This window comes from Loxodonta africana, chromosome 3, assembly GCF_030014295.1.
Source record: "Loxodonta africana isolate mLoxAfr1 chromosome 3, mLoxAfr1.hap2, whole genome shotgun sequence".
Classification (NCBI taxonomy): domain Eukaryota; kingdom Metazoa; phylum Chordata; class Mammalia; order Proboscidea; family Elephantidae; genus Loxodonta; species Loxodonta africana.
Window position 1 is genome coordinate 109451949 of NC_087344.1, and position 22935 is coordinate 109474883.

The following is a 22935-nucleotide window of genomic DNA, read 5'->3' on the forward strand; positions in this document are numbered from 1 at the left end:
GAGATATGAGCAGAGAGATTTGATAGCAAAGGACTTTTAATCAGCAGAGATCTGCTTAAGTTCAATATAAAGCAAGAGGAAAGGACTTAAAAGCGAGTGTAAGGTATGATGCTGTAATGGTGGATCTATGACATTATGTATCTATCAAAATCCATTGGACTGTACAGCACCAAGAGTGAGCCCTAATGTAAACTATAGACTTTAATAGTTAATAATGTATCAATTTTGTTTCATCAATTGTAAAAAGTATACCTCATGAATGCAAAATACTAATAGGAGAAATAGTAGTACACGGGGCGGGGGATAGGGTATATGGGAACTCTGCTTTCTGCACAATTTTTCTGTAACCTTAAAATTGCTCTAAAGAAAGTCTATTAAAAAATTGAGTGCGAGCTTGCTTAATTCCAGATTTAAATACATTGCCTCCTTTGATTACCGTAACAACTTGGTTAGGAGGATATTATTCACATTGTGTAGACTTTAAGGACAAAAAGGAAGTTAGTGGGAAAGTCAACGTACTTTCTACTTCTAAATGTTACCTAATTGTCTGGACAATATGTAGGGAGAGTGGATTAATACATGACACCAATTAGCAGATGTTATTGGAGATGGTGGTGACAACAACTTTGGGGACGAGAACTACAATTTATAAGATGACCAGACATCCTCTGATCTGGTGGAACCTGTGCATTGCCACAAGTTTGCTAGACTATTTCTTACGTTCTCTCACTGCAAACATGCAGCAGCCACTCCCCCCATCCCCCAGCCTATTCTCACTTGTTGACTTTGCTTCTTTTTTCCTGAGAAAGTAAAAGCAATCAGAATTTTCACATGCAACCAGCATCAAATCTACCAATCAACCCATCTGTAATTGAAGTTCATTTCTGGAATGGATGTCCATGCTCTAGTCTAAGGCTAAGCCCTTTACTTGTGCACTGGATCCCATATTTTCACGTACTCTAGGATATTGCTTCTGAAGACATCCACTCTTTCCTGCATCATTGATTTTTCCCCCTACCAGATCAAAAATTTTCAACCAGTGATATGTACAATCAGAACTTTTGTCTCACAACTAAAACACAATTTAATAAGACTTACTACCTGTTCACAATTTGTTGTGGTTCATGGCTCCCAAAGCAACTGAGGGAATATATTTTTGCTATGATCTCTTCTAATGTTAGCTCTAATTCTAGGTGATTCTAGCAGTAACAGCTAGTATTTACAGACTATTTTATTATAGGTACTATGTTAAGTACTTTACATAGATTATCCTATTTAATCCTTAAAATAATCCTAAAAGAGAGGTACTATTATAATCTTCATTTTACAGATAAGGAAATTGAGACTTAGAAAAGTAACTTGTCAAAGGTAACATAGCTGGTAAATAGCAGAATGAGATTCAAACTAACTTCAGAGTTCATATTTTTAAAGTGTTACACTATGTATTTTGTAATATCAATTGCGTACACACTAATGCACATGAAAGGTTAACATATCTTTTATAATATTTATATATTTAATGCCATTCAATAAATACAAAAACAAAATTAAACTGTTACAATACCACAATAATTTTTATCTCAATTTGCAACAGAATTCATATTATCACATACCTTTAAAAAGGAAAAGTTTACACATACAAATACCTTGGAAAGAATTCTAATTTGGTCTAATAATTTTATAGGTGGGGCTTCTGGGTTAAAGATAGGGTCATCATTTTTTGTCCAAATTTTTAATAAAATTAATGCTAAATGGAACATAACCATTTTATAAATCAACAGTATGGAATTACACTGAGAAATCAGAATGGCCATTGAACACTGACTGTCCATTATATCCCAGGCATTACATATTTCTTCACACTTAAAGAATGAATACTAAACAATCTGGGAGTAGACAATGGAAGACAGTCCGCTTCAAGTTTGTACCAGGTCAATAAAGCCTATATTTGGAGAACCTTGTATCATGATGAGGGATTTATATTTGACATTTTCTTTCAATGTAAAATAAAGCCAGTGTGCTTCCTCCTTCACATTTACTTAAATGGTTATAAAATGTATTTAGGGCACTAATTCTCAATGCCTATATACCATTTCCAAAATTCAGATTTAACTGGTATAAGGTCGGCCTTGGGCATATGGATTGTTTTAAAACTACCCAGATGATTCTAATGTGCAGCCAAGTTTGCAAACTACTAGCTTAGAGAACTGTCCCATAATCATAGAAGTCAGTCGTCAGCTTGCTTTGATTACAGGAAATCTACTGCTATTTTAAGGGTGTATCTCCCGAGATTAGAAAGTAAATACTATAAGGAAAGAGATTTTTTTGTTTTGCTCATCACTGTCTCCCCATATCTGGAGCAATGACAGGCACATAGCAATTGCTAACTAAGTATCTTTTAAATGAATACGTGATTGTCTTATACTTCATTTATATCTCCATCTTTTAGTAAACACATGATCGTAAGAATTCAAAATATTTATTGAAAAAAAATGAATGACTGAACCAATTGGGATAAATGTTTAAGGCAAAATCATAATCTTATATATACATACACACACATGCACATACATGTATACACAGACATATGTAAATATACACATACACACACACAGTTTAAAAACACATACATATATAAATAGATCAAAACTGGAAAAAGAATATACAAAGGAGTGCAACTTTAGCAGTTGAGAATTCACTGTTTTCAAATAGTCTTCATATTCTTACACTAAGAAACAAAGAAGTAACCCTAACAACTAGCTAATAGGCACATGTGCAGGTAAGTTCTTTTCATCTAAAAAATAGAATTATAGCTTAAACTCGATGAACGTGTCAGTTTTCAAAATTCAAGTAAATAAAATTCTCACATACATCATCGTAACTTTTCCAGATAGTTGTATAAAAAACATTGTTTCTGGTTAAAATATTTGGTATCACTTAATCTCATGGTTATTTGTTCTCGGTTGAGATTCAGTGTTTTGTTAATAGTCTCACACTGAAAATGCATTTATTAAGCTATTTTGACACATCTCTACACGGTGTGTTTATTTAGGAAAACCTTATTAACAACACGCTTCCTTTCTAGTAGCTGAAATCTCAGATATGGCTTCATTTATCAAAGTTCCACAAGTATTACATAATTTTTAATTTAGTATCTCAGGCTACGAAACTTTGGTTTTCGTAAAATCAGCATTGGTTGCTTGATTGTAGGTTTGTCACCAAAAAGTGCTGCTTCACTCTCTGTGGTTGGAAATCTTGTCTGATATATCAAGGGATATTCCTTCTGAAACTTAAAAATGAGGTGAGGATTTAGAGGGTATTTAACATAATTTCCCTAGCTGATTCAGTGCTCAACATTTTATGATACATTCATTGCCTTTCTCAAAGTTGTATTACAGAGATGAGGCTCCTTTCACTTTGTCCTTTATCCCTCCTCTCTTTTCTTATATGTGAAAGTTAGACTGTAAGACCTCTTAGATCTCAGTTAGTACTAATATTCTAGGATTCCATGTGGCACTAGCCCCCACCCCCCACATTCCAGACCTTCTTCCTTCTCACTGATAAAGCCTATAAAGGTTACAGGGATCTAGTAGCAACTGGTCTGTTTTGTATTTCCTTGAGTGTCTTAAACCTGGAATTGGACTTGCCAGAACCATGTGGCTACTGGGTTCAGATTTACAGCTAAAAATTTCAAATGGTAATGATGACTCACACAAAGATATTTATCATAATTCAAATTGAGAACTGCTTTGCCAGACTAACCCAAGCATAATCACAGGAGGCACCAGTAGTAAAGAAGAATATTTTAAAATGAGAATTTGATTCTAAATGTTATCAAGTAATAATCAACAGCAGCATATTAGAAAAAAATTATATGATTGAGAATCTGTTCATTCTCTTACCTGTTTTAGTTTTTTCCTTTTCTCCTTTAGAGGCAAACTCTTGTTTTTAATAATATTCTCTAAAAGCTCTGCAATTGCAGCTTGAGAGACAGAAATTTTTTGTTCATCAAACTCTTTAGTGCTAATCTGCTTACAATATGAATAAGTTGGCAAAGGAGCAATCAGTCCATCTCCAGGAATTTTAATCTGCAGTGGACACAACAATATAGTCCAAGTACATTAATTCTGGTCATGCTCTTATTTGGTATTCTTTTGATGGAATTTAGCCCCTATTATTTTACTACCAATCAGATGTTCAACACATTAACAGAACAATGTATTAAGCAGTATAGACTAGCGATAAGTCAGTAGAATCTAAATCTTAGCTCCACAACCTACTACCTTTGTAGCCCTCAGCAAGCTATTTAATTTCTCTTGACCTGTTTCCTCATCTCATAATGCGGGTCGCAGGAGATAATAAAGTGCTTAGCATGTAATAAGCATTAAGTTGATTATTTACTAAATAGCAAAATTATTATTACTATTAACCATGGGTTTTATTCTTTTAACTACAAAACAATAACAACCTAAGTGATATATTACTCCATCTTAAAACATTAATGTTCTGACATAGTAAGAGTTTTTCGTCTACTGTTTTTGAAGCCTAGGAGAAAGAAACTGTAAGGGATAGTTTATAATTTTCATAAGCCAGGGCAACATTAGAATGAGATGTATGGTAAGAAACATGAATACATATGGTGGACAGCCAAAGATTGAATATAATAGACATCTGTTGTTTTTGGCTGCTCAGCATTTCTTCTCTCTTTTAAAAGTTCCTTCCCATACTACTCCCACCACCCTCTCTATCTTTGAAGAACATTCTCCTTTAATCTACACACACGGATGGGACGGCCTATCAGAGTATGTCCCCCTCTCCACTCCATTCACCTTCAACTACCCAAAGGATGAGCGTTTCATCCAGATTGGGCCAGAGTCCAAACCCAGATCTTTTAAAATTAGAGGTGAAAGAGTGATTTTTTCTTTTGATTGCAAACACAAGTAAGTGAGTCAAGAGCTTTTCTCAGTAATATTCCCTACCATATGAAGGAGCAATTTGTCAAACACAAAACCAAAATGGAAATGAGAGATGGAAGGATGGAAACAGGGTCTCCAAATTCTGTCTACATTCCTGGCTTTTTAGATGTTGTTTTTGTGAGCCGATAAAGTCCCCCTTTAGATTAGGTTAATTTGAGATGAGTTTCCACTTGAAATTGACCAATGAGGAGAATTTTAACACGCACAATACCTACATGGCCCTTTCTTAAGTAGTCAAGTTGTTTCTCTACTGCAGTCTGTAAGTAAGATGGTACTTGAAGAATTTCCTGATGATGATCCATTAAGAAAGAAACTAATCTTGCAGCAAGAAGCTCATCAAGATCCACTTCTTCTGCACAGCATAGCACACACCGGGAAAAAGTATGTATCATCTAGAAACATATTAAAAGATGTGAACTTAGAATGTAATGTTTCATATAAATCAGAAAATCAGTAATTTTCGATAGCATTATTGCTGAAGCTCTGAGATAAGGTGATAAGCAGATTTCGGCTTAAAAACCAGGCCAATAATTTATTAAAGTTAGAAATTTAAGAGTGTCTGGTGGTGTAGTGGTTAAGTGCTATGGCTGCAAACCAAAGAGTTGGCAGTTCAAATCTGCCAGGTGCTCCTTGGAAACTCTATGGGGCGGTTCTACTCCGTCCTATAGGGTCACTATGAGTTGGAATCAACTTGACGGCACTGGGTTTGGTCTTTGGTTTTTTTGTTATACTTTAGTCCTTTTTAAAGTACTTGGTAAGTATTTCCTTAATATAATTCCAAAACATTATACAAAGCCTTAGGCTTTTTTTTAATTTTGTCACAATTTTATCAGTAAACACCAGACGTTCTATGAATACCACATGGATATGGATATAAGTTGCTTAAATTTGAAGATTATTAGAGAACAATAACTTAATGCATTAATTCCACAAAAACATAAGGCAGGAGAATATATAGCATATAGAACACTTATACTCATCATTGGTTGCAAAGTTGGTATCATTTATCTTTTGAAACTCTGGAAATTAGTTTTTAAGGCTTATTCCATCCGTTTTTAAACAGCAATACGTAATACATACATTGTTTAATTCCATCATAAGGAATCTTCAAATTCCGTGATAAATTTTGTGTTTCAGTACTCATTTACTCTCACTCATACTCACATAAACCACTAAAAAAACAAAACAAAATGAAAAAACCACACACATATTCATCTTGAGTCAATTTCAACTCATAGCGACTCTACAGGGCAGAGTAGAACTGCCCCATAGGGTTTCCAAAGTGCAGCTGGTAGATTTGAACTGCCAACCTTTTGGTTAGTGGCTGTAGCTCTTAACCACTGTGCCACCAGGGCGCTGTAAAATAATTAGAATATTGGAATTCTATTTTAAGTATTTTATGCGTAATAAATGATTATTGATTTTTACTGAATTGAAATATTTTGAGTTTCATTCCTACCTGTCAGACAGGTTTTCCTGTCTCCTTCCAAAGCTCAGTCCTCAGCTTTTTCTTCTTCTTTCTCTACATTCTTAGCCTTGGAGAGTTCATCTACTCTCATAACTTCAACTACTATCTGTATGTGGATGACTAAAAAAATCTGCTTTCTGCCCTGGCCTTTCTTCACCAGGCTCGCATTTCCAACATTCTCTTTGATAAATTTCACTTTCCTATAACCTCAGACTCAAAAAGTATAAAACCAAAATTAACACCTTTCCATTCATGTCTCTTAAAACATCTTCCGCTACAAACTTCCCTATGCCTTTTTATGGTACCTTACTTACTCAAGAATTCCTTTTCATATTTGGTCTGTAAATACTAAAGCACTGTCCTTAATAATGAATGGAAGAACACAGCTTAGTTCCAGATCCCTAGCTGCTATGAGAAACTCTTCTAAATTGAAGCTAAAATTTGAAGAAGTAGCAGCTTAAAAAAACAAATAAAGATATTGTTCAAGGTTAATTTCCAATCAATATCTGCATATAAATGCTTCCATCACCATCCTTACTAGGAGCCTGAGACTGGTTGGTAATAGTGTCTCTCAACTTTTTGCCCACAGTGACCTGCTGTCATAATCCAATCCAACTTTCCTATTACCACACTCTCTGAAACACTTTGATTTACCGTATGTGAATTCCCCATTAGTTTTCTACTTCCACAGAATTATAGTGACCTTAAGACCCCACCAAACAGAACTGGCACAAGGCAGTATAATGTGGTCTGACAGGCTAGGTCAATCACTAGTAAGTGATATAGAATAAGTGAGGAAGCAAAATCTACGGTCAAGATAAAGACCAGGATGTGAAAGCGTAACAGACTGGGGACAAATGAATACTGCACCAACATTCTGCTGCTAGCAAATGCAGAGAGACATTCTAAACCCAAAATCTAGGATTTCAAGACCAAAACATCACTAGAGTAGTATTTTTAAATAGGTTTTCTTTTTTTGGTTTATAAGCCGAGGTTTACTCTTTTCTCAAGAAAGCAACTTACCAGTGATCTTGTACCCATTGCATCATGGAGTTTGGGCATATCAACATTTTGACTCATTCGAGAAATCATACGCATTAAAAGTTGAAGCTTTCTACGATTTGGTGGGGGAAGTAACAAGCAACATAACTGTAGAGCATCGATGGCAACCTTCTCTAAATGAGGCTGCAGCAAACCTAGAAGGTAAAGTTGCCAATAGGAAAAAAAAAAAAAATCACCAGTGCCACTAGTTCATATTACTAGCATATACAGTTAGCATATAAAGACGGCAAAATAGTACTTTAGAATTTCATCTCTTTTGACTATTTCTAGAAATTTCCATTTTTCAAATCATGGTAAGATCATTATTTTCCTCACAACCTATTTCTAAGTGTTAAAGTCCTTCACTTATTACAAATAAAGTAATTCAGAATAAGTGAAATTGAAGAAAAAGAAAGTAAGTGCTTTAGGCAAATAGAATGAATCTTGACTATGCCATGAGAAAAGTCTTTTAGAATAAGAGACATTTTGCTTTTGGAGGAAAAAAATAAAGCAATTTCAGAGAACAAAAACCAGGTAAGCAAAACATAGGGTTAGTAAACACTAAAAGTTAATGGTACATGCATTGAAAGCGTCAACCTTACTTTGTGTGCCAGTCAACATAGAAGAAGCTGGAGAAAAAGAATTTTCTGAAAGTCTTTTACTGAATGTGGTACTAGATTCTCCCAGTTGACTTTCCATAGCTGTTTGTACACTTGTGCTGCCTTGTCCAAGATGACTGATATGATTTGGTTTCATGGTAATTTCAGGCACTTGTGTACTGATGTAACTATTCTTTCTTGTACTACTTCTTAAAAGCAAACTCTGAGATCTACAAAGCTGCTTTGACTTGCATTTAACATTGCATAACTCCTCTTGGTCTTGAACCGTCAAAGTAGAGGTTCTCTTAAAACCAGCACAGAGTGGCTTTTGAATACTTTCCTTTGAATGAAGATTCAGTAAGGATTTCTGTTTGGGCTTAGACTCTAAAAATTGTTTATTTTGTACTTCTGTATTCAGAACAGGTTGATGGAAGACACTGGAGACCTCTTTGCTTGAGCTGTCTGGCTTATCTACAATTCCTTCCAAAGAATAGCACCTTGGTTTGATGTTAGAAGACAGAGCATGCATACTATTTAAGCCTACTAAATTATGACAGCTTCCTCCCATTACGCCATTAGCATTGGCTCTTCTGTTTCTTAAATTATCTAGTTGCATTTTCTTAGCACGTCTGTCTTGAAATACTTGATCACTTATCTGCAGTTTCTCAGTAGAATCTGGTTCTTCTTTGTTTTTGTCTTTATGAAGCAGACTGAGAAGAAGACACTCAGTTGATTTGAAGGAATTCAAATTGTTTAAGTGAAGGACTTTTGAAGACTGTGGATCATCCTGGATTTTATGTATCCGACTGGGTCTATCTGAAACTGTGCCGTAGCCACAAACAACTACCAGAAAATGAAACAAAAATTAAGATGCAACTGTATGGCAGTGTACAAAAATAAAACAAAACTTTAGTGAAGTAAAAAATAAGCATCACTGTAGTATATATTGTTAGTATAGTAAAAATAGCAGTTGTTTAATTCAGAAGCCACTTAAATAAGACACATGCAACAAACATTCAGTTACAAACGTGCAAGACTGATTAGAGGTTTTCCCACTTCTTGTGATATAAATAACTTTCAAAATTATTTCAACAGTCCAATTAAATGTAGTAGACCAGAATACATTTAAATATATCTGCTCTCAGTCTACAATAACTAGATAACTTTTAATTATAAGGTAGCTATAATATCACTGAATTTTAAAATATTTCATAGTCTATCATTTTCATATTTACCTATACTTTTAGAATTTTTAATTATGGGAAGCTTGAAAACATTAATAAAATGAATTTAAATAACAAGTAAAAATCCATACATACCCAAAATATTCACAAATAATTCATAATATTCAAAGGTAAGTAGAGGTTGAGGGAGATCTAGAAAATAATCTGCAATTGTTCTGAATACATCTCGTTCAAATCCAGCATAAGTTGGGTTATTCGTATCATTACTTCTTGGCCCTAAGAAGTAGAAGGCAAAACAGGCAGGATATATATGTGTGTAAATATATATATATATATATATATATACATGTTTTTTTGTTTATATATGTGTGTATGTGTGTAAATACATATATTTACATATATAAATAATTTTTAAATAAAAAAATTAAATATAATTGTAAGAAGTATAAAACTTTTATTTCAGGAAGGAACTATGCTGTAAGAGAATATTCTGCCACAATTTAAAATTTTACACAGTTGTACACATCTCATTCCTTCTTATTTTCTGTTTACCAGAAATTACTGCAAGCAATTACTAGCATTTTGTTTCATTTTAATATTTATATACCTGAAAAATTATAGATAAAGCAAAATTTTAAAATATTATATTTTAAAAGCATTAGAGAAGTCTATCCTTAATGGGACTTAACTGTAATCCCTTTTTTAAAGCAAAGACTATTTGGATAATACAAATAATTCCTCCAAATTATCTTTTGTAAATTTACATTTTCTTAAATAAATTTTGCCTGACATGAAGTATGCCCTTAATCATTTAAAATAATACCTTTACACTGTTTTTTTTTTTAGTTTAGTTTAACATGACTATTAAGATAATCATGCACACTCATTAGTGTCTATCTCAAAAATAAAATTTGCTCTTATTTCACAGATGAGGAAAATGAGGCTCAGAATAACTTGTCCAAGATTAAATATTCCCATTGTAGCACAGGCTAGAATAAGAACTTAGAGCAGTGTCAGGTGAGACCAAGGCCCAGGGCCTTAAGATCCAACAACATTTAAAGTATGGACAATGGACTAGGATCACCCATGACGTGCCTATCAAAAATACAAATTCCTCTACCAGTTCAGAATCTTTGAAGGTGAAGCTAGGAATTTCTACGTTTAATAAGCAGAAGACTCTCTAAGCCTTGTTTTTACTTCTTGTGTGTGGGGAGGCGGGGGGAACTGGGGATGTTACACTGATTACTGATTCCTCTATCTCAGAGGATTACTTTTACTAATTAAACAAGTTAAGTAAAAGTCTTAATACTGCCGCTGGCTAAATACATTGTTATTAAATTGGAATCCAATAAAGTACATATTTGGTATCATACAGGTGTAATATGGACTGGGAAGAGAGGGAAGATACAAATCTCTAAAGAAGGGACATTAGAAAAATCCCTGTAAATATACTTATCTGAGTTGCTAACCAGGAGTCAAGGTATGAGAGAGATAGGTGGGAAGGTAGAAGATATTAAAAAAAACAAAAAAAAGTTAAAAAATCTTAAGTTTATGATCAAGATCTTTAACTTGATTTGAGAAATAAAATATTGCTATAACTTATTCATTTTATTGCAGTTTATTGTTATTTTTGTCATATTGACACCCAGTGGACAACAAGGGAATATATACTTATCTTGAGCATTAATAAAACCCCATTATATTAAAAAAAAATACTAGTTTTATAAGAACTAGAAAAAATAATTTTTAATTAAAATTATTAAATTATAATTTAACTTTTAGTGATTTAGAAGCATATACCTTGGCACAATTTTTTTTTATTTTGAAAGTAGTTAAGGTTTTATACTTGAACCAGGGTATTAAATAACTTTTTTCATAAACATAAAAGCCCCATTATGGAGTAGAACGTTATAAAAGCTAGAAAGTCTTATGGAATAGAAACATATTATAAAGCACTTGATTACTGAAATGATGTACAGTGGCAAGGGAACTGAGGTGGGCTTGATGAGACTTCATTTCTGGCTGAATCATTTTCACTTACAAGCTGCTTTACTTTGGATATGCCATTTGAACTCTCTGGGCCTCACTGAGGCAAATGGTATAAATTATACCTAAAAGTCCCTTGAGACCCTCTATCCTAGGATTTTAGATTTGTGTTACTTGAGCTAGACATGATACCAAACAAAAAACCAAACCCGTTGCCATTGAGTCGATTCCAACTCACAGCGACCCTAAAGGACAGAGCAGAACTGCCCCATAGGGTTTCCAAGGAGTACCTGGTGGATTCGAACTGCCAACCTTTTGGTTAGCAGCCGAGCTATACATGACAGGCTTGAATTATTAGATTTCCTTCTGTGTAGAAAATATCAAGGGCTCCATAACACATTCTATATGCAAAAAAATATAATCAGTTCTCTAGACTTTGACTTAAACATCAAGAGAAATGATATAGTTTAATTTTATCAGGACTTCTATAAATTACTTTAAAATTTTCCATAGTTCCTATTAAATACTATCAATATAAAACATTTCTTTGTTTAACTTACAGTTTGCTAGGCACTTCATGGCAGATAATACCCAGTGAGGGAGGTCTTCTACGCAAAAAAAAAAAAAAGAACATTTAAAAGTAAATCCCACAAATACTGTAACAGTGTCCTTTAAAATCTCACATTTATTATTTCTAATTGTATTATATATAATATATACACACTCCATACACACACACACACACATTTATCAGTGGTTTGAACCTATCAGCTGCCCCATGGGAGAAAAGACCTGGCAACCTGCTCCTGTAAAGATTACAGCCTAAGAAACCTTATGGGGCAGTTCTACTTTGTCCTAGAGAGTTGCTATGAGTTGCAATCGACTCAATGGCACACAACAACAAAAATACCAGAGTTAAAAAGTATTGTATGTTTAACATGAAATAGAATAAAGCCAGTATTGAAAAATTTATAAAGATAGAAATCTTGAATTTGACTCTTCCCACAATATCTAAAACAACTAAATACCCCCAAATCAAGGACTAACTTATGGGCTGTTTGGAAATAAACTTCTAAAATTCATCTTTATCTACTACCACCACCCTTTTCATTGCTGTTTCTGTTCTGCCTATAGCTTTGCCATTTGAATATTACTGATTTGGGTAAAACGTGTGATTGAAAAGGGCTATATCTGAATATAAGGCTCTTGGGTGGGGCAAACAGTTTGCGCTTAACTACTAACCTAACGATTGGTGGTTGAAACTCACTCAGTGGTGTTGCAGAAGCAAGGTTTGGCAATCTGTGTGTGTAAAGATTAAAAAAAAAAAACAAAAACCTGCTGCTGTTGAGTCAATTCTGACTCATAGTGACCCTACAGGACAGAGTAGAATTGCCCCACAGAGTTTCCAAGGAGCAGCTGGTGGATTCAAACTGCCGACTTTTTGGTTAGCTATCAAGCTCTTAACCACTGTGCCACCAGGGCTCCTTACAAGAGATTACAGCGAAGAAAACCCTATGGAGCAGTTTTACTTTGTAACACATGGGGCCACCATGAGCCGAAATCAACTCAATGGCAAAGGATTTGGTGTTGGTTTCATAATAAGTCTTGTTTAAAATCTTTCAATTACCACTAACTGAAATATGCTGCATAAAAATTTAGCAATTTTTGACACAAAGACCACAGACACATTTGACTTGAAAAGTTTATGGTTAGAAAGAGTAGAAAGCTTAAATGAAAGTATATACTATTAAGCATGTTATTTTAGGTAATGAAAGATGGGACTGGTCCAAAGCCGCATTCACATACAACACTATAAATTCATCAAAACTCATCAGGTTTGATATTTACATTATGTGTCTATAATTAAAACCTCAAAGTTCTCGCCCAAAGAGAGAAACTCAAGGTAATGCACATCGCTTAATTCTTTAAAAAGCAATTTTCTATAAAAAAAGATGAGCCAACACTTTGAAAATATATTTATGAATATATTTATTTACAGTCTAAGTTTTCTAATGCATCTGGCTTGAATTATTTTCCTGATTTTCTTATATCTGAAATCAATACATTACATAAGTACAAAACAAAAACAAAAAATAAAAACCAAATAAACCCATTGCCAGTGAGTCAGTTTTGACTCATAGCAACGCTGTAGGATAGAGTAGAACTGCCCCACAGGGTTTCTAAGGCTGTAGTCTTTATGGAAGCAGACTGCCATGTCTTTCTCCAGGGAGCAGCTGGTGGGTTTGAACCACTGATATTTTGGTTAGCAGCCTAGTACTTTAACCACTGCATCACCAGGGCTCCTATATAACTACACATAGTACAAAAAAGTCAGTACCCTATAAAACACTTGTGTTGAGAGTTTGGGCTTATCTTTTCTGCGTTACAATAGTTTTGTTTGTATGTTTTGACCCCTGCAAATCTACATTTAATTATTCATGTAGGCTCCATGAAGGCATGGACCATCATAGCTTGTCTGTCACTAAATCTTTAACACTGTGCCTGCCACATTGTAGGTCATCAATAAAAAATACAGTTTGTCAATAATTTTTATTGTACTTGTATACCCTTTAGATGTTTAAGTCTTTTTATTTTTTTTTAAATCATACATAAATTCACCTTAAGGCTAAAGTATTTCTTGTAATAGCATGAATAATCTTCACTTAAAAATGTTCCCCTGTGATTGCTAGAGCACCTATGGTGAGATAACAATAGCCCCCGATGCTTCCTTCCCCAATTAAAGAATTCAACTTGCAGCTTTCCACCCTCACTATATCTACCTCCTTCTTAGCAAGTATGAAAAGATTCTGACTTTTTTTTACTATGTAAGCTTAGTGATACCAACCTGATTTGTCTTGTAGTAGAACTACTCCGTGTTTACTGGTATTGGTCATGTTGTACATTATATATTGAGGAATTACTTGTCTGGGGTTTATGACTTCTTCTAGGGATGGCACACCTAAAACAGTTTGTAGGCTAAATAAAAGAAAGAACAGAAAAAATTTTTTCCCCCACAAAATAAGTGGAACAGAATAACCAAAAAAAAAAAAAAAAAAAAAACCCGTTGCTGTGGAATTGATTCCAACTCATAGCAACCCTATAGGACAGAGTAGAACTGCCCCATAGAGTTTCCAGGGAGTGGCTGGTGGATTTGAACTGCCAACACTTGGTTAGCAGCCATAGCACTTAATAACTATGCCACCAGGGTTTCTATAAATGTGAAAATGTATGACTGGAAAACAAGCAAATAAAGGCATCAGAATGTTTCCTTTTTCTTTTAACGAAACTCCTAAGGCTTATATTTAGTAACCATTTTCAAATGTATTTATCTCAGTAATCTTCTAAGGAGTTCAATATGAATCCCAATTTATAGCTAGCTACAGCTTTGAGTCAAATTAAAAGCATATCAGATGGAAAACATTCTATTTCTACTATACCAGAGCTATAACAAGAACACTTATTTAGAAACATATACGCAGATTAAATTCTAAGCTTTAAGGACTAATCTGTTTTAGTTTACCTGTTTTGATGAAAATGTCAAATTAACAATCTAAACACCCCAGGAACTTGGTTACAGCTTAATTTTAGCTTACTAGATCAGAATAATATATCTCCAAACTTCTTCAACATCTTCCTGGCTTATTTCTCTGTTATCGACTGAGCTTTCTTGATCTTCATTGATTATTTCACACTTTACTTTCTCTGCATTTTCCTAAAAAAAAAAAAACACGGTTTAATTTGTTACACTTAAATTAGGGAACTATTGAACAGATACCACCCTCAATATTTAGCCATTCTATTAATATCAGTCCATTGTGAAGTTCAAGGTAAGTGTTACCTGAAATGTTACATACAGTGATGGAGTTTTTGGTTTTATAGCTGTCCTCATAATACCCCTCAGGTCAATTTAAAACAAAACATGCTTAAATTATATAAATATTGCTTAAAGTACCATTGTTTCACTACCATTTTTATAACTGATTCTTTGGGTTCCAAACAAATTTAAAGAAAAGTTTAAAAATTCAATGTAGGTTGGGAGATTTCAGTATTGGCTTCAAGTATTAAAGAATCACTTAACTTTTAATGATTCTATTATTGACCACATGGTAATTATATTTAAACTAATGACTAGTAAAAGAATGTTTTACCTGAGAGGAATGTAATCCATGCTTTTTCGGAGTTCTACGAGATAAGTTTCGTAATTTAAAAATATCTTTGTCTTTGGAAAAGTTCTCTATGCTGTTTTTTCTCAATTCTGGATGTCTTCGTGGAAGAGTTTTAAGTGGAGAAGTTGTAGGAAATCTAGTTTAAAAATAATATGCAATTGAATAATGTGAGATCAGAAACAAATTTTTAAAGCCAATTTAGTTAAAAAAAAAAAAAATCACAGAAAGAACCTGATTTACATTACCAAGAAATCAATTTCCCACTAAACTTTTCTAAACTGTTTTAATAGTTGCCTGCTTTCTTTAGTATACCGTACATATTTTAAATTTATTTCTGGATCATTGCCATCAGGTGCTGTTGAGGTGATTTTGACTTATAGTGACCCCATGTGACAGAGAAAAACTGCCCACTTTTCTAGACTGTAATCTTTACGGGAGCAGATTGTCAGGTCTTTCTTCTGTGAAGCCTCCAGGTGGGTTCAAACTTCTTTTTGGTTAGCAGTTGAGTGCTTAACTGTTGTGCCACCAGGGCTTCTTTATTTCTGGATAACTCAGGGTTATTATTAGGATCGATTCTGGTAGAGAGCTATTGCTTATGCACAAAATGGCTCTAGAATGCCACATTTTCTGAATTCTTTTGAAGAGCTATCTAATTTGTATGTATTTTCTGCTTTTTGTTTGACCATGATTGTTCCTATTTCCAGGCCTTGGCCTATGTTGCTGCCGCTGATCAGAGCGTTCTTTCTTCCCTTCATTTTATTATAAAATATTTCAAAGACACATAAAAGTATAGAGAATACAAACTAACATCCACATATGCAACCATAAACCAAAAAAAAAAAAAGAAACCAAACCTGCTGCCGTGGAGTCGATTCTGACTCATAGCGACCCTGTAAGACAGAGTGGAACTGCCCCAGAGTTTCCAAGGAGTGCCTGGTAGATTCGAACTGCCAACTTTTGATTAGCAGCTGTAGCTCTTAACCGTATGCCACTAGGGTTTCCATGTAACCATAAACCAGTGTAATTATTAACACTTTGTCACGGACTTTAATTTTTAATGAAAGTATTATAGATTGAAGTTCCCTATGAATTCTTTGCTTATCCCATTTCGTTCCCTCCTTTCCTAAGGGAAATCCGTAACATATAGTTAATGCATTTCCTTCTTGTCCATGTTTTTTACTTTTAATATACATAAGCAAGATACGGCTTTTTTTTCATTTTATGGTATCATTTATCATACATTAAATTTATACATATGCTTTCAGTGACCTTATAAGTTCCTTCTTACCCCAATGTCATAAATTATTTTCATATACTTTAAGAGTTTTATTTTTCATATTTAGGTAATTAATCCATACACAATTTATTTTTGTGGCACAGATCAAGATCTAATTTTATATTTTTGCTCATAGATACCTAATTGTCTGAACACATTCATTGAATAATCTTTCTTTGACCCCTTGATTTGTGAAGGTATACTGGTCTTATACTAACTTCCCATATATATGTGGGTTTATTTTTTTTAATACTTAATTTTTTTAAGTTTAATTTAAGCCTAGATATCAGCTGGGGGAGATCAGGTAAGGCAATTCTCCTTTTCCTTTAAAACTGTCTTGGGTCTTTACATCTCCAAATGAATTTTAAGAATCTGATTGTCAAAATCTGTAAGAAATTATATTGGGGATTTGAATGAAAATGCACTGAATTTATATATTACTTTGCGAAGAACTGACTTATTTATGATACTAAGTCTTTTTATTCATGAATAATAATAAAAAAAAGAATAGGGCATCTAATTCCATTTATTCCCCTCAATAAAATTTTGTAATTTTCCCTAGTACGGACTTGTACATTTTTTTATAAGCTTTATTTCTAAATACTTTAAAGCTTTATTACCACTGTGAAAGGCTAGGATCAGAGAGACTAGTTGAGGAGTTACTGAAGAAATTCAGGTAAGAGAGAGAATAATGGCCTAAAAAAGGAACATTCATAGTAGAGAAATGGGCAGATTAGAAAACTAATTAGGCAGTATGATCAACGTGATTTGATAGTTATATCTCAAGAGAAGAGGAAAAAGAAAAAAAAAATAAAAGCATCTACAGAGAAGACAGTACCATTCACTCATATACGGAACATGAGAAGATGTGATTTAATTTAGGGGAAGAAAGTAATTTTCCATATGCCACATTTGAAGTGTCTGACTAGCAGGCAGTTTAATGAATGGGCCTAAAGCTCAGGAGAGAGATTTGGGTTGGAGATTTGGAAGTCATAGAAAAAGCAGATGAAGATGTAACACAAGATTGCCCAGGGACACAGGTGAACTGGGACAAGTCCACGACCCTGAGGACCAGTAATAGTTAAAAGGGTGAGCAATAGCACAGGAGCCTACAAAGAAGACTGAGGAGTAGTTAAGAAAGGAAAGCTTTGTAGAGTGTTATACAAAACAGACTATACATGTTTATTATTTTAATTTACTCATATGACATAAATCATTTTTGGCACACAGGCAAAAATCAATTTCTAAGACATTTCAATTGAAAATTACTAATGTAGAGGAAAAAATCATGGACATTAGAATCCAACGACCTAGTTTAATGGATATGTAACAAAGAACAGAGTGTGCATGTGAGAGAAAAAGCAATTATGCTGGCCCAAGGGATTCAGAAATGCTGCACAGAAGAAGCTACAATGGAGCTGAGATTAGACAAAAATGTATAAATTTGCCAGTCTGACAAACATGCTCAGTATTTCAATGTGGAATATTTCAGACACAGGGAACGGTATTTATTGAAACATGGCCTCAGTTTCCTCATCTGTAAAAAGGGGTTAATACCTACTCTGCTTGGCTAGTCTAGGGGTTACATAAGAAAATATCTAAATCATAAAAGAGGGTTTCTGGTACATGATAGCTGCTTACTAAATATTCTCTAGACCCTGTGGTATATACTTTTATTCTGTTATTTATTATAGAAAGTTTGCTATTATTTGTCACATGTATTCTTAGATTAGATTAGATTATATGTTCCTTGAGAACAAGGACCTATGAACTTGTCTTTGCAAATCTAGAATGTATGAAATTAAAAACCAGTTATAATCAGTCCTTGAAAAGTGACAGAGTTTTCAAAATATACAGAATAATAATTTCTCACTCTCTTCACCCACCTCCCTATTACATATACTATTTCAAATTAAAAAAAAAATGAATTTTATAGCAATTAACTTTAACCTTACTATTTTTCTAAATGGTTTTAATTAGACTAGGAACAGCAACAGTTATCTAAAGAACACACTACTTCTCCTGAAGAAGCTACTGTTTTAGTAAAAATATAATTGACGTGGAGAGAAATAAAACTTAATTGTTAAGTAATTCCATTATGCAGTTATATATCTGTTCATTACCTGAACAGCTGATTGTTGTCGTCAAGATTTTCTGATCCCCATCTGCCTTTGATATCTTCGATTACATGATTCTTAAGGAATTTTCTCAGCAGTTGGATAGTCTGTTGCCTTGTAACTTCAGGACCAAAATTGCTATTACTTCTTAATAGGTCATAAAGCCAGTCCACCGCTTCACCTGCTGTGAAGCAATTGCCATATTTTTTAAAGTGTTGCCTATGTTTTCTTAGAGGCATTCCTGCCCGAAAAGATGTGGTAACTTCATTCCACTGCAAAAAAGAAGGGGGTGGGGGGGGGGGCGGGGAGGAATGAAATCTCAATGATTTGAAATAAATTAGACCAAGAAATCTTTCATTGTATCTGATTACACTATAAAAATTCATGAAGAAATTCATCTTATTTGTGCTACATAAACTTTTATATCTCAATACAGATTTTATTGATAATATTTTAATGTAAGTTTTTACTAAAAACATTCTGTTGGATGGTTAACTTGTTTAGGATGCCTAGGATTAAGAAAGGAGAACTGCAATGGCTTGCTTCTTGGTCCTCAAAAAAGAAAGCATTTGTTCCTGTTTTTTACTTCAACTATTATTTAGAACTCATGGCGACCCCATGTGTATCAGAGTAGAACTGTGCTCCACAGGGTTTTCAGTGGCTAATTTTTTTGGAAGCAGCTTGTCAGGCCTTTCTTCCAAGGAGCCTCCTCTGGGTAGGCTTGAACCTCCAACCTTTCAGTTTAGAATCAACTGGTGGCGGTGGTGGTGGAATATACTGCTAGTATTTGTGTCAGGCACTGTGCTTTACATTGATCATTTCACTGTAATTCTCAGAATTCTATGAATAAAACCGACTCATAACTGACACTATAGGACAGAGTAGAACTACCACATACAGTTTTCAAGGAGTGCCTGGTGGATTCAAACTGCCGACCTTTTGGTTAGCAGCTGTAGCACTTAACCACTGCACCACCAGGGTTTCTGCTTTGTACTAGTATTTCCCATTTTATAAAGAAAATGAAGCACAGAGAAATTCAACAATTTGGCCAAGTTCACACATCTAAATGTTGAACCCAGGCATTCAAACTCAGGTTTTACTGACTCTAAAACCTGTACTCTCAACTAACATGCTGGCCAAACAAATCTCAGGGCAGACAATAGTTTCATTGGCAAAAAAAGCTTTAATATTAAAATAGTCTATGTATTTACTTATATGACGATTCCTATTTTTTTTTTTTTTTTATAGGGAACATAGAACAGGCCGAGTAACTTAAGTAAACTGCAAATGCATTGCATTTTTAATGACACTGTGACATATTTACATTTTAAAAAGGTACTAATGGTTTCCAAATTGTCCCCAAATCAGCTAAATTTTGGGGTTTGTGGTGGTTCAAACAATCAAAAAATGAACTAGTGCAGAATAAAAACATCTATTTTTAATTGAAAAATTCTATCAGGTCAAAAAATCTGATTTGTAACCACAGCTATGCCACCACTAGCTTTACTACCACTTATCTAACCTATGTGGCCCCAACATCACACTGCAAAATTTAAGGGCCAAAAATACAGTTGTCGTTGTTGTTAGTTGCCACTGAGTAGATTCCGACTCCTGTCGACCCTGTATGTGCAAGGAGAACTGCTTCACAGGGTTTTCAAGGCTGCGATATTTCAGAAGTAGATCGCCAACCTTTTGGCTAGTAGTCAAGCGCTTAATCATTTGAGCCACCCAAGAACTCAAAAAATCAGTGACTGTATTCTTTTCTTCTCATAGTATTTATTCAAGAAACCTATAATGAGCTGCCTACTATATACTGGTCTGGGAACACAGTAGTGAAAATGACAGAAGGGGTCCCTGACTTTAAGTCAGTTACAGGATAACTTTTCCTGAGATGCAGTACAGTGTAGTGGTTTTAAAAGTGGGCTCTGGAGTCAAACTGCTGGAGTTTGTTTCCTGACTCTAGCTCTACCACTTATTGCTTAATATGACCTTTTAGGCAAATTGTTTTAATTCTCTGTGCCTTAGTATCCTTATCCATAAAATGGGGATAATAGTATAAGGTCTATGGGGTTGCTATGAGTTGGAATCGACTCGATGGCAGTGGGTTTGGTTTTGGTTTAATAGGCTTGTTTTAAGTATAAGAGGATTTAATACACTTACTAGTAAGCACTCAGTAAAATTTTTTTCCCAATGTGCTTGCTCTACTTTCATCTAATTTAATGAATTTTACAGTAATGTGACTTGATTAAGGGTCCTTCAGTCTTAAATTCTATCCGTTATAAGGATAAACACAATCAATAACCTGTTGAGCAGCAGAATAAATACAGAGAACACCATACCAGGAAGATCTGAATTCTCCCAGCCCTGCCACTTACTGGTTATGTGGCTTCAGGAGAGTTACTTCACTTTTGTGAGCTGTGGTTTCCACACAGATAAAGTAGGGCTAATAATACACGCCCACTTAGGCAATTTCCTGAGAAAGTACTGGGATACTACATGTGAAAATGGTGTTGTGACCTACAGAATATCAGTCAAATGCAAGTTACCGTGCTACTGAAGATCTAAACGCACAAGACACTGTGTAAGGGTACACACCCAGTGACCACCAACAACGGCTATTGATGGATACTTCCAAATATTTCTGCCTTTTGACATAGGCAGCTGTTACCTGGTGCTATTTGGCCAGAACCTAGTATAATCTATGCATTCTGCATCAAATCCGACAGGCCCAGCAAAATGAAGCTGTCACTTTAGGGCTTGCCCTCAATTTGGCTCTGCAAAGCACAGAAATTCATTCCCAATTGTTCTCTGAGCCTCACAGGGGTAGAAGGGCGGGGGGCGCGGCTAAAATCAGAATGTTCTGTGGACGCTTCGGGGGTCTCCTAACAAAAGCCAGAGTTTGACGCGGCCTTCCCGGGGCTTATCCCCTTGGACCTAGCGCCCCAGAGGGCCGGGACCCTCAAAGAAGCCGGGAGAGGCGCGCCCTGAGAGGGTTCTAGGATGCCCGTTTGTTCCCCTCACCCTCCTTAGCATCAGGGAACCCTGGTGACGCTTGGCTGCAAACAGAAAGGTCGCTCCACGGGAGAAAGATGTGGCAGTCTGCTTCCGTAAAGATTACAGTTTCGGAAACTCTATGGGGCAGTTCTGCTGTTCTATAGGGTCGCTACGAGTCAGAATCACTCCACCGCAGTGGGTTTGGTTTCTCCTTTGCATTGAACCGTGGGGCTCTGGGACCCATCGCTCCGATCACGGTAAATTACAAACGGTTCCATATAAAAGTGGAGGCCACCCCAACCCAGCTGGCAAATCTCGTCATGCCGCACTGACTTACCAATTTGGTGGCCCGATAAGGCCCGGGAGGCACACCCCGACTGTCCATTCTGCCCACCGGGCCCGGAGGTCTGTCAGAACCGGCTGCGGGCCATGACTCGCCGTCCCGGAGGTGGCCAGGAACAGCCGTTGGCCCCGCCGCCGATTTGAATACTCCAAAGGGCTGCGCTGATTGGCCGAGCCGCAGGGTCACGTGACGCGGCCGCAAATCCAGAGTGGGAGCGGGAGCTGATGCCGGAGTGGGGCGAGGTGCGCGCGGGTCCGGCAGGCCAGGTGGGAAGGCACCGGCTGGTCGGGCGGTTCTGGGCGGGGGGCGCGTGGCGCGGCGGATGGCGCCCCTCCCGAAGGCCAGGCCCGTGGGCCAGGCTCCGGCTTCACCCCGCTTCCCTGGCACTGCTTCGCCCTCTTGCGGTCTTTGGTGAGGCGGAGTTAAGTTTCTGCTCTCAGAAAGGGGAGATGGGGGGAGATGGCGCTTTAGTCCCAGACAGGATTGTTTGGAATCCAGCCTTTGGTTTAAGGGAATTTGACACTTGAAAAGAACAGAGGAAAACACAAAAAATAACAAAAACTGAAACGGCGCTTTACAGTGTCTCCCTGTGGCCCTGTGGCTAAGAGCTTGCCTGCAAACCAAAAGGTTGGCAGTTCAAATCCACCAGCCGCTCCTTGGAAACCCTGTGGGGCGATTCTACTCTGTCCTATAGGGTTGCTCTGATTCAGAATCCACTCGAAGGCAACGGGTTCAACGGGTTTCCAGTAGTGTTAGCACGTAAAGCAAAGCACCCCCACAGCGTA

At 35.8% G+C, this 22935-nt stretch overlaps 1 protein-coding gene across 2 annotated transcripts; it reads right to left on the minus strand.

The window, feature by feature from the left end:
* Positions 1–1526: 1526 nt before the first annotated feature.
* Positions 1527–22269, minus strand: DEPDC1 (DEP domain containing 1). Of its 2 annotated transcripts, XM_003411137.4 has the most exons (12): positions 22145–22269; positions 18820–19085; positions 15403–15556; positions 14848–14966; positions 14100–14230; positions 11815–11862; positions 9404–9544; positions 8088–8927; positions 7468–7640; positions 5192–5368; positions 3903–4088; positions 1527–3289 (listed from the first exon to the last, which is right to left on the minus strand). In XM_003411137.4, the coding sequence occupies exons 1-12, from the start codon at positions 22190–22192 to the stop codon at positions 3149–3151; spliced, it is 2424 nt and encodes an 807-aa protein (XP_003411185.1). In that variant the 5' UTR covers positions 22193–22269; the 3' UTR covers positions 1527–3148. The 2 variants fall into 2 exon arrangements, with proteins under 2 accessions (XP_003411185.1, XP_010589498.1); XM_010591196.3 differs by lacking the exon at positions 8088–8927 and having other exon boundaries at positions 22145–22268.
* Between the last annotated feature and the right edge of the window lie 666 nt (positions 22270–22935).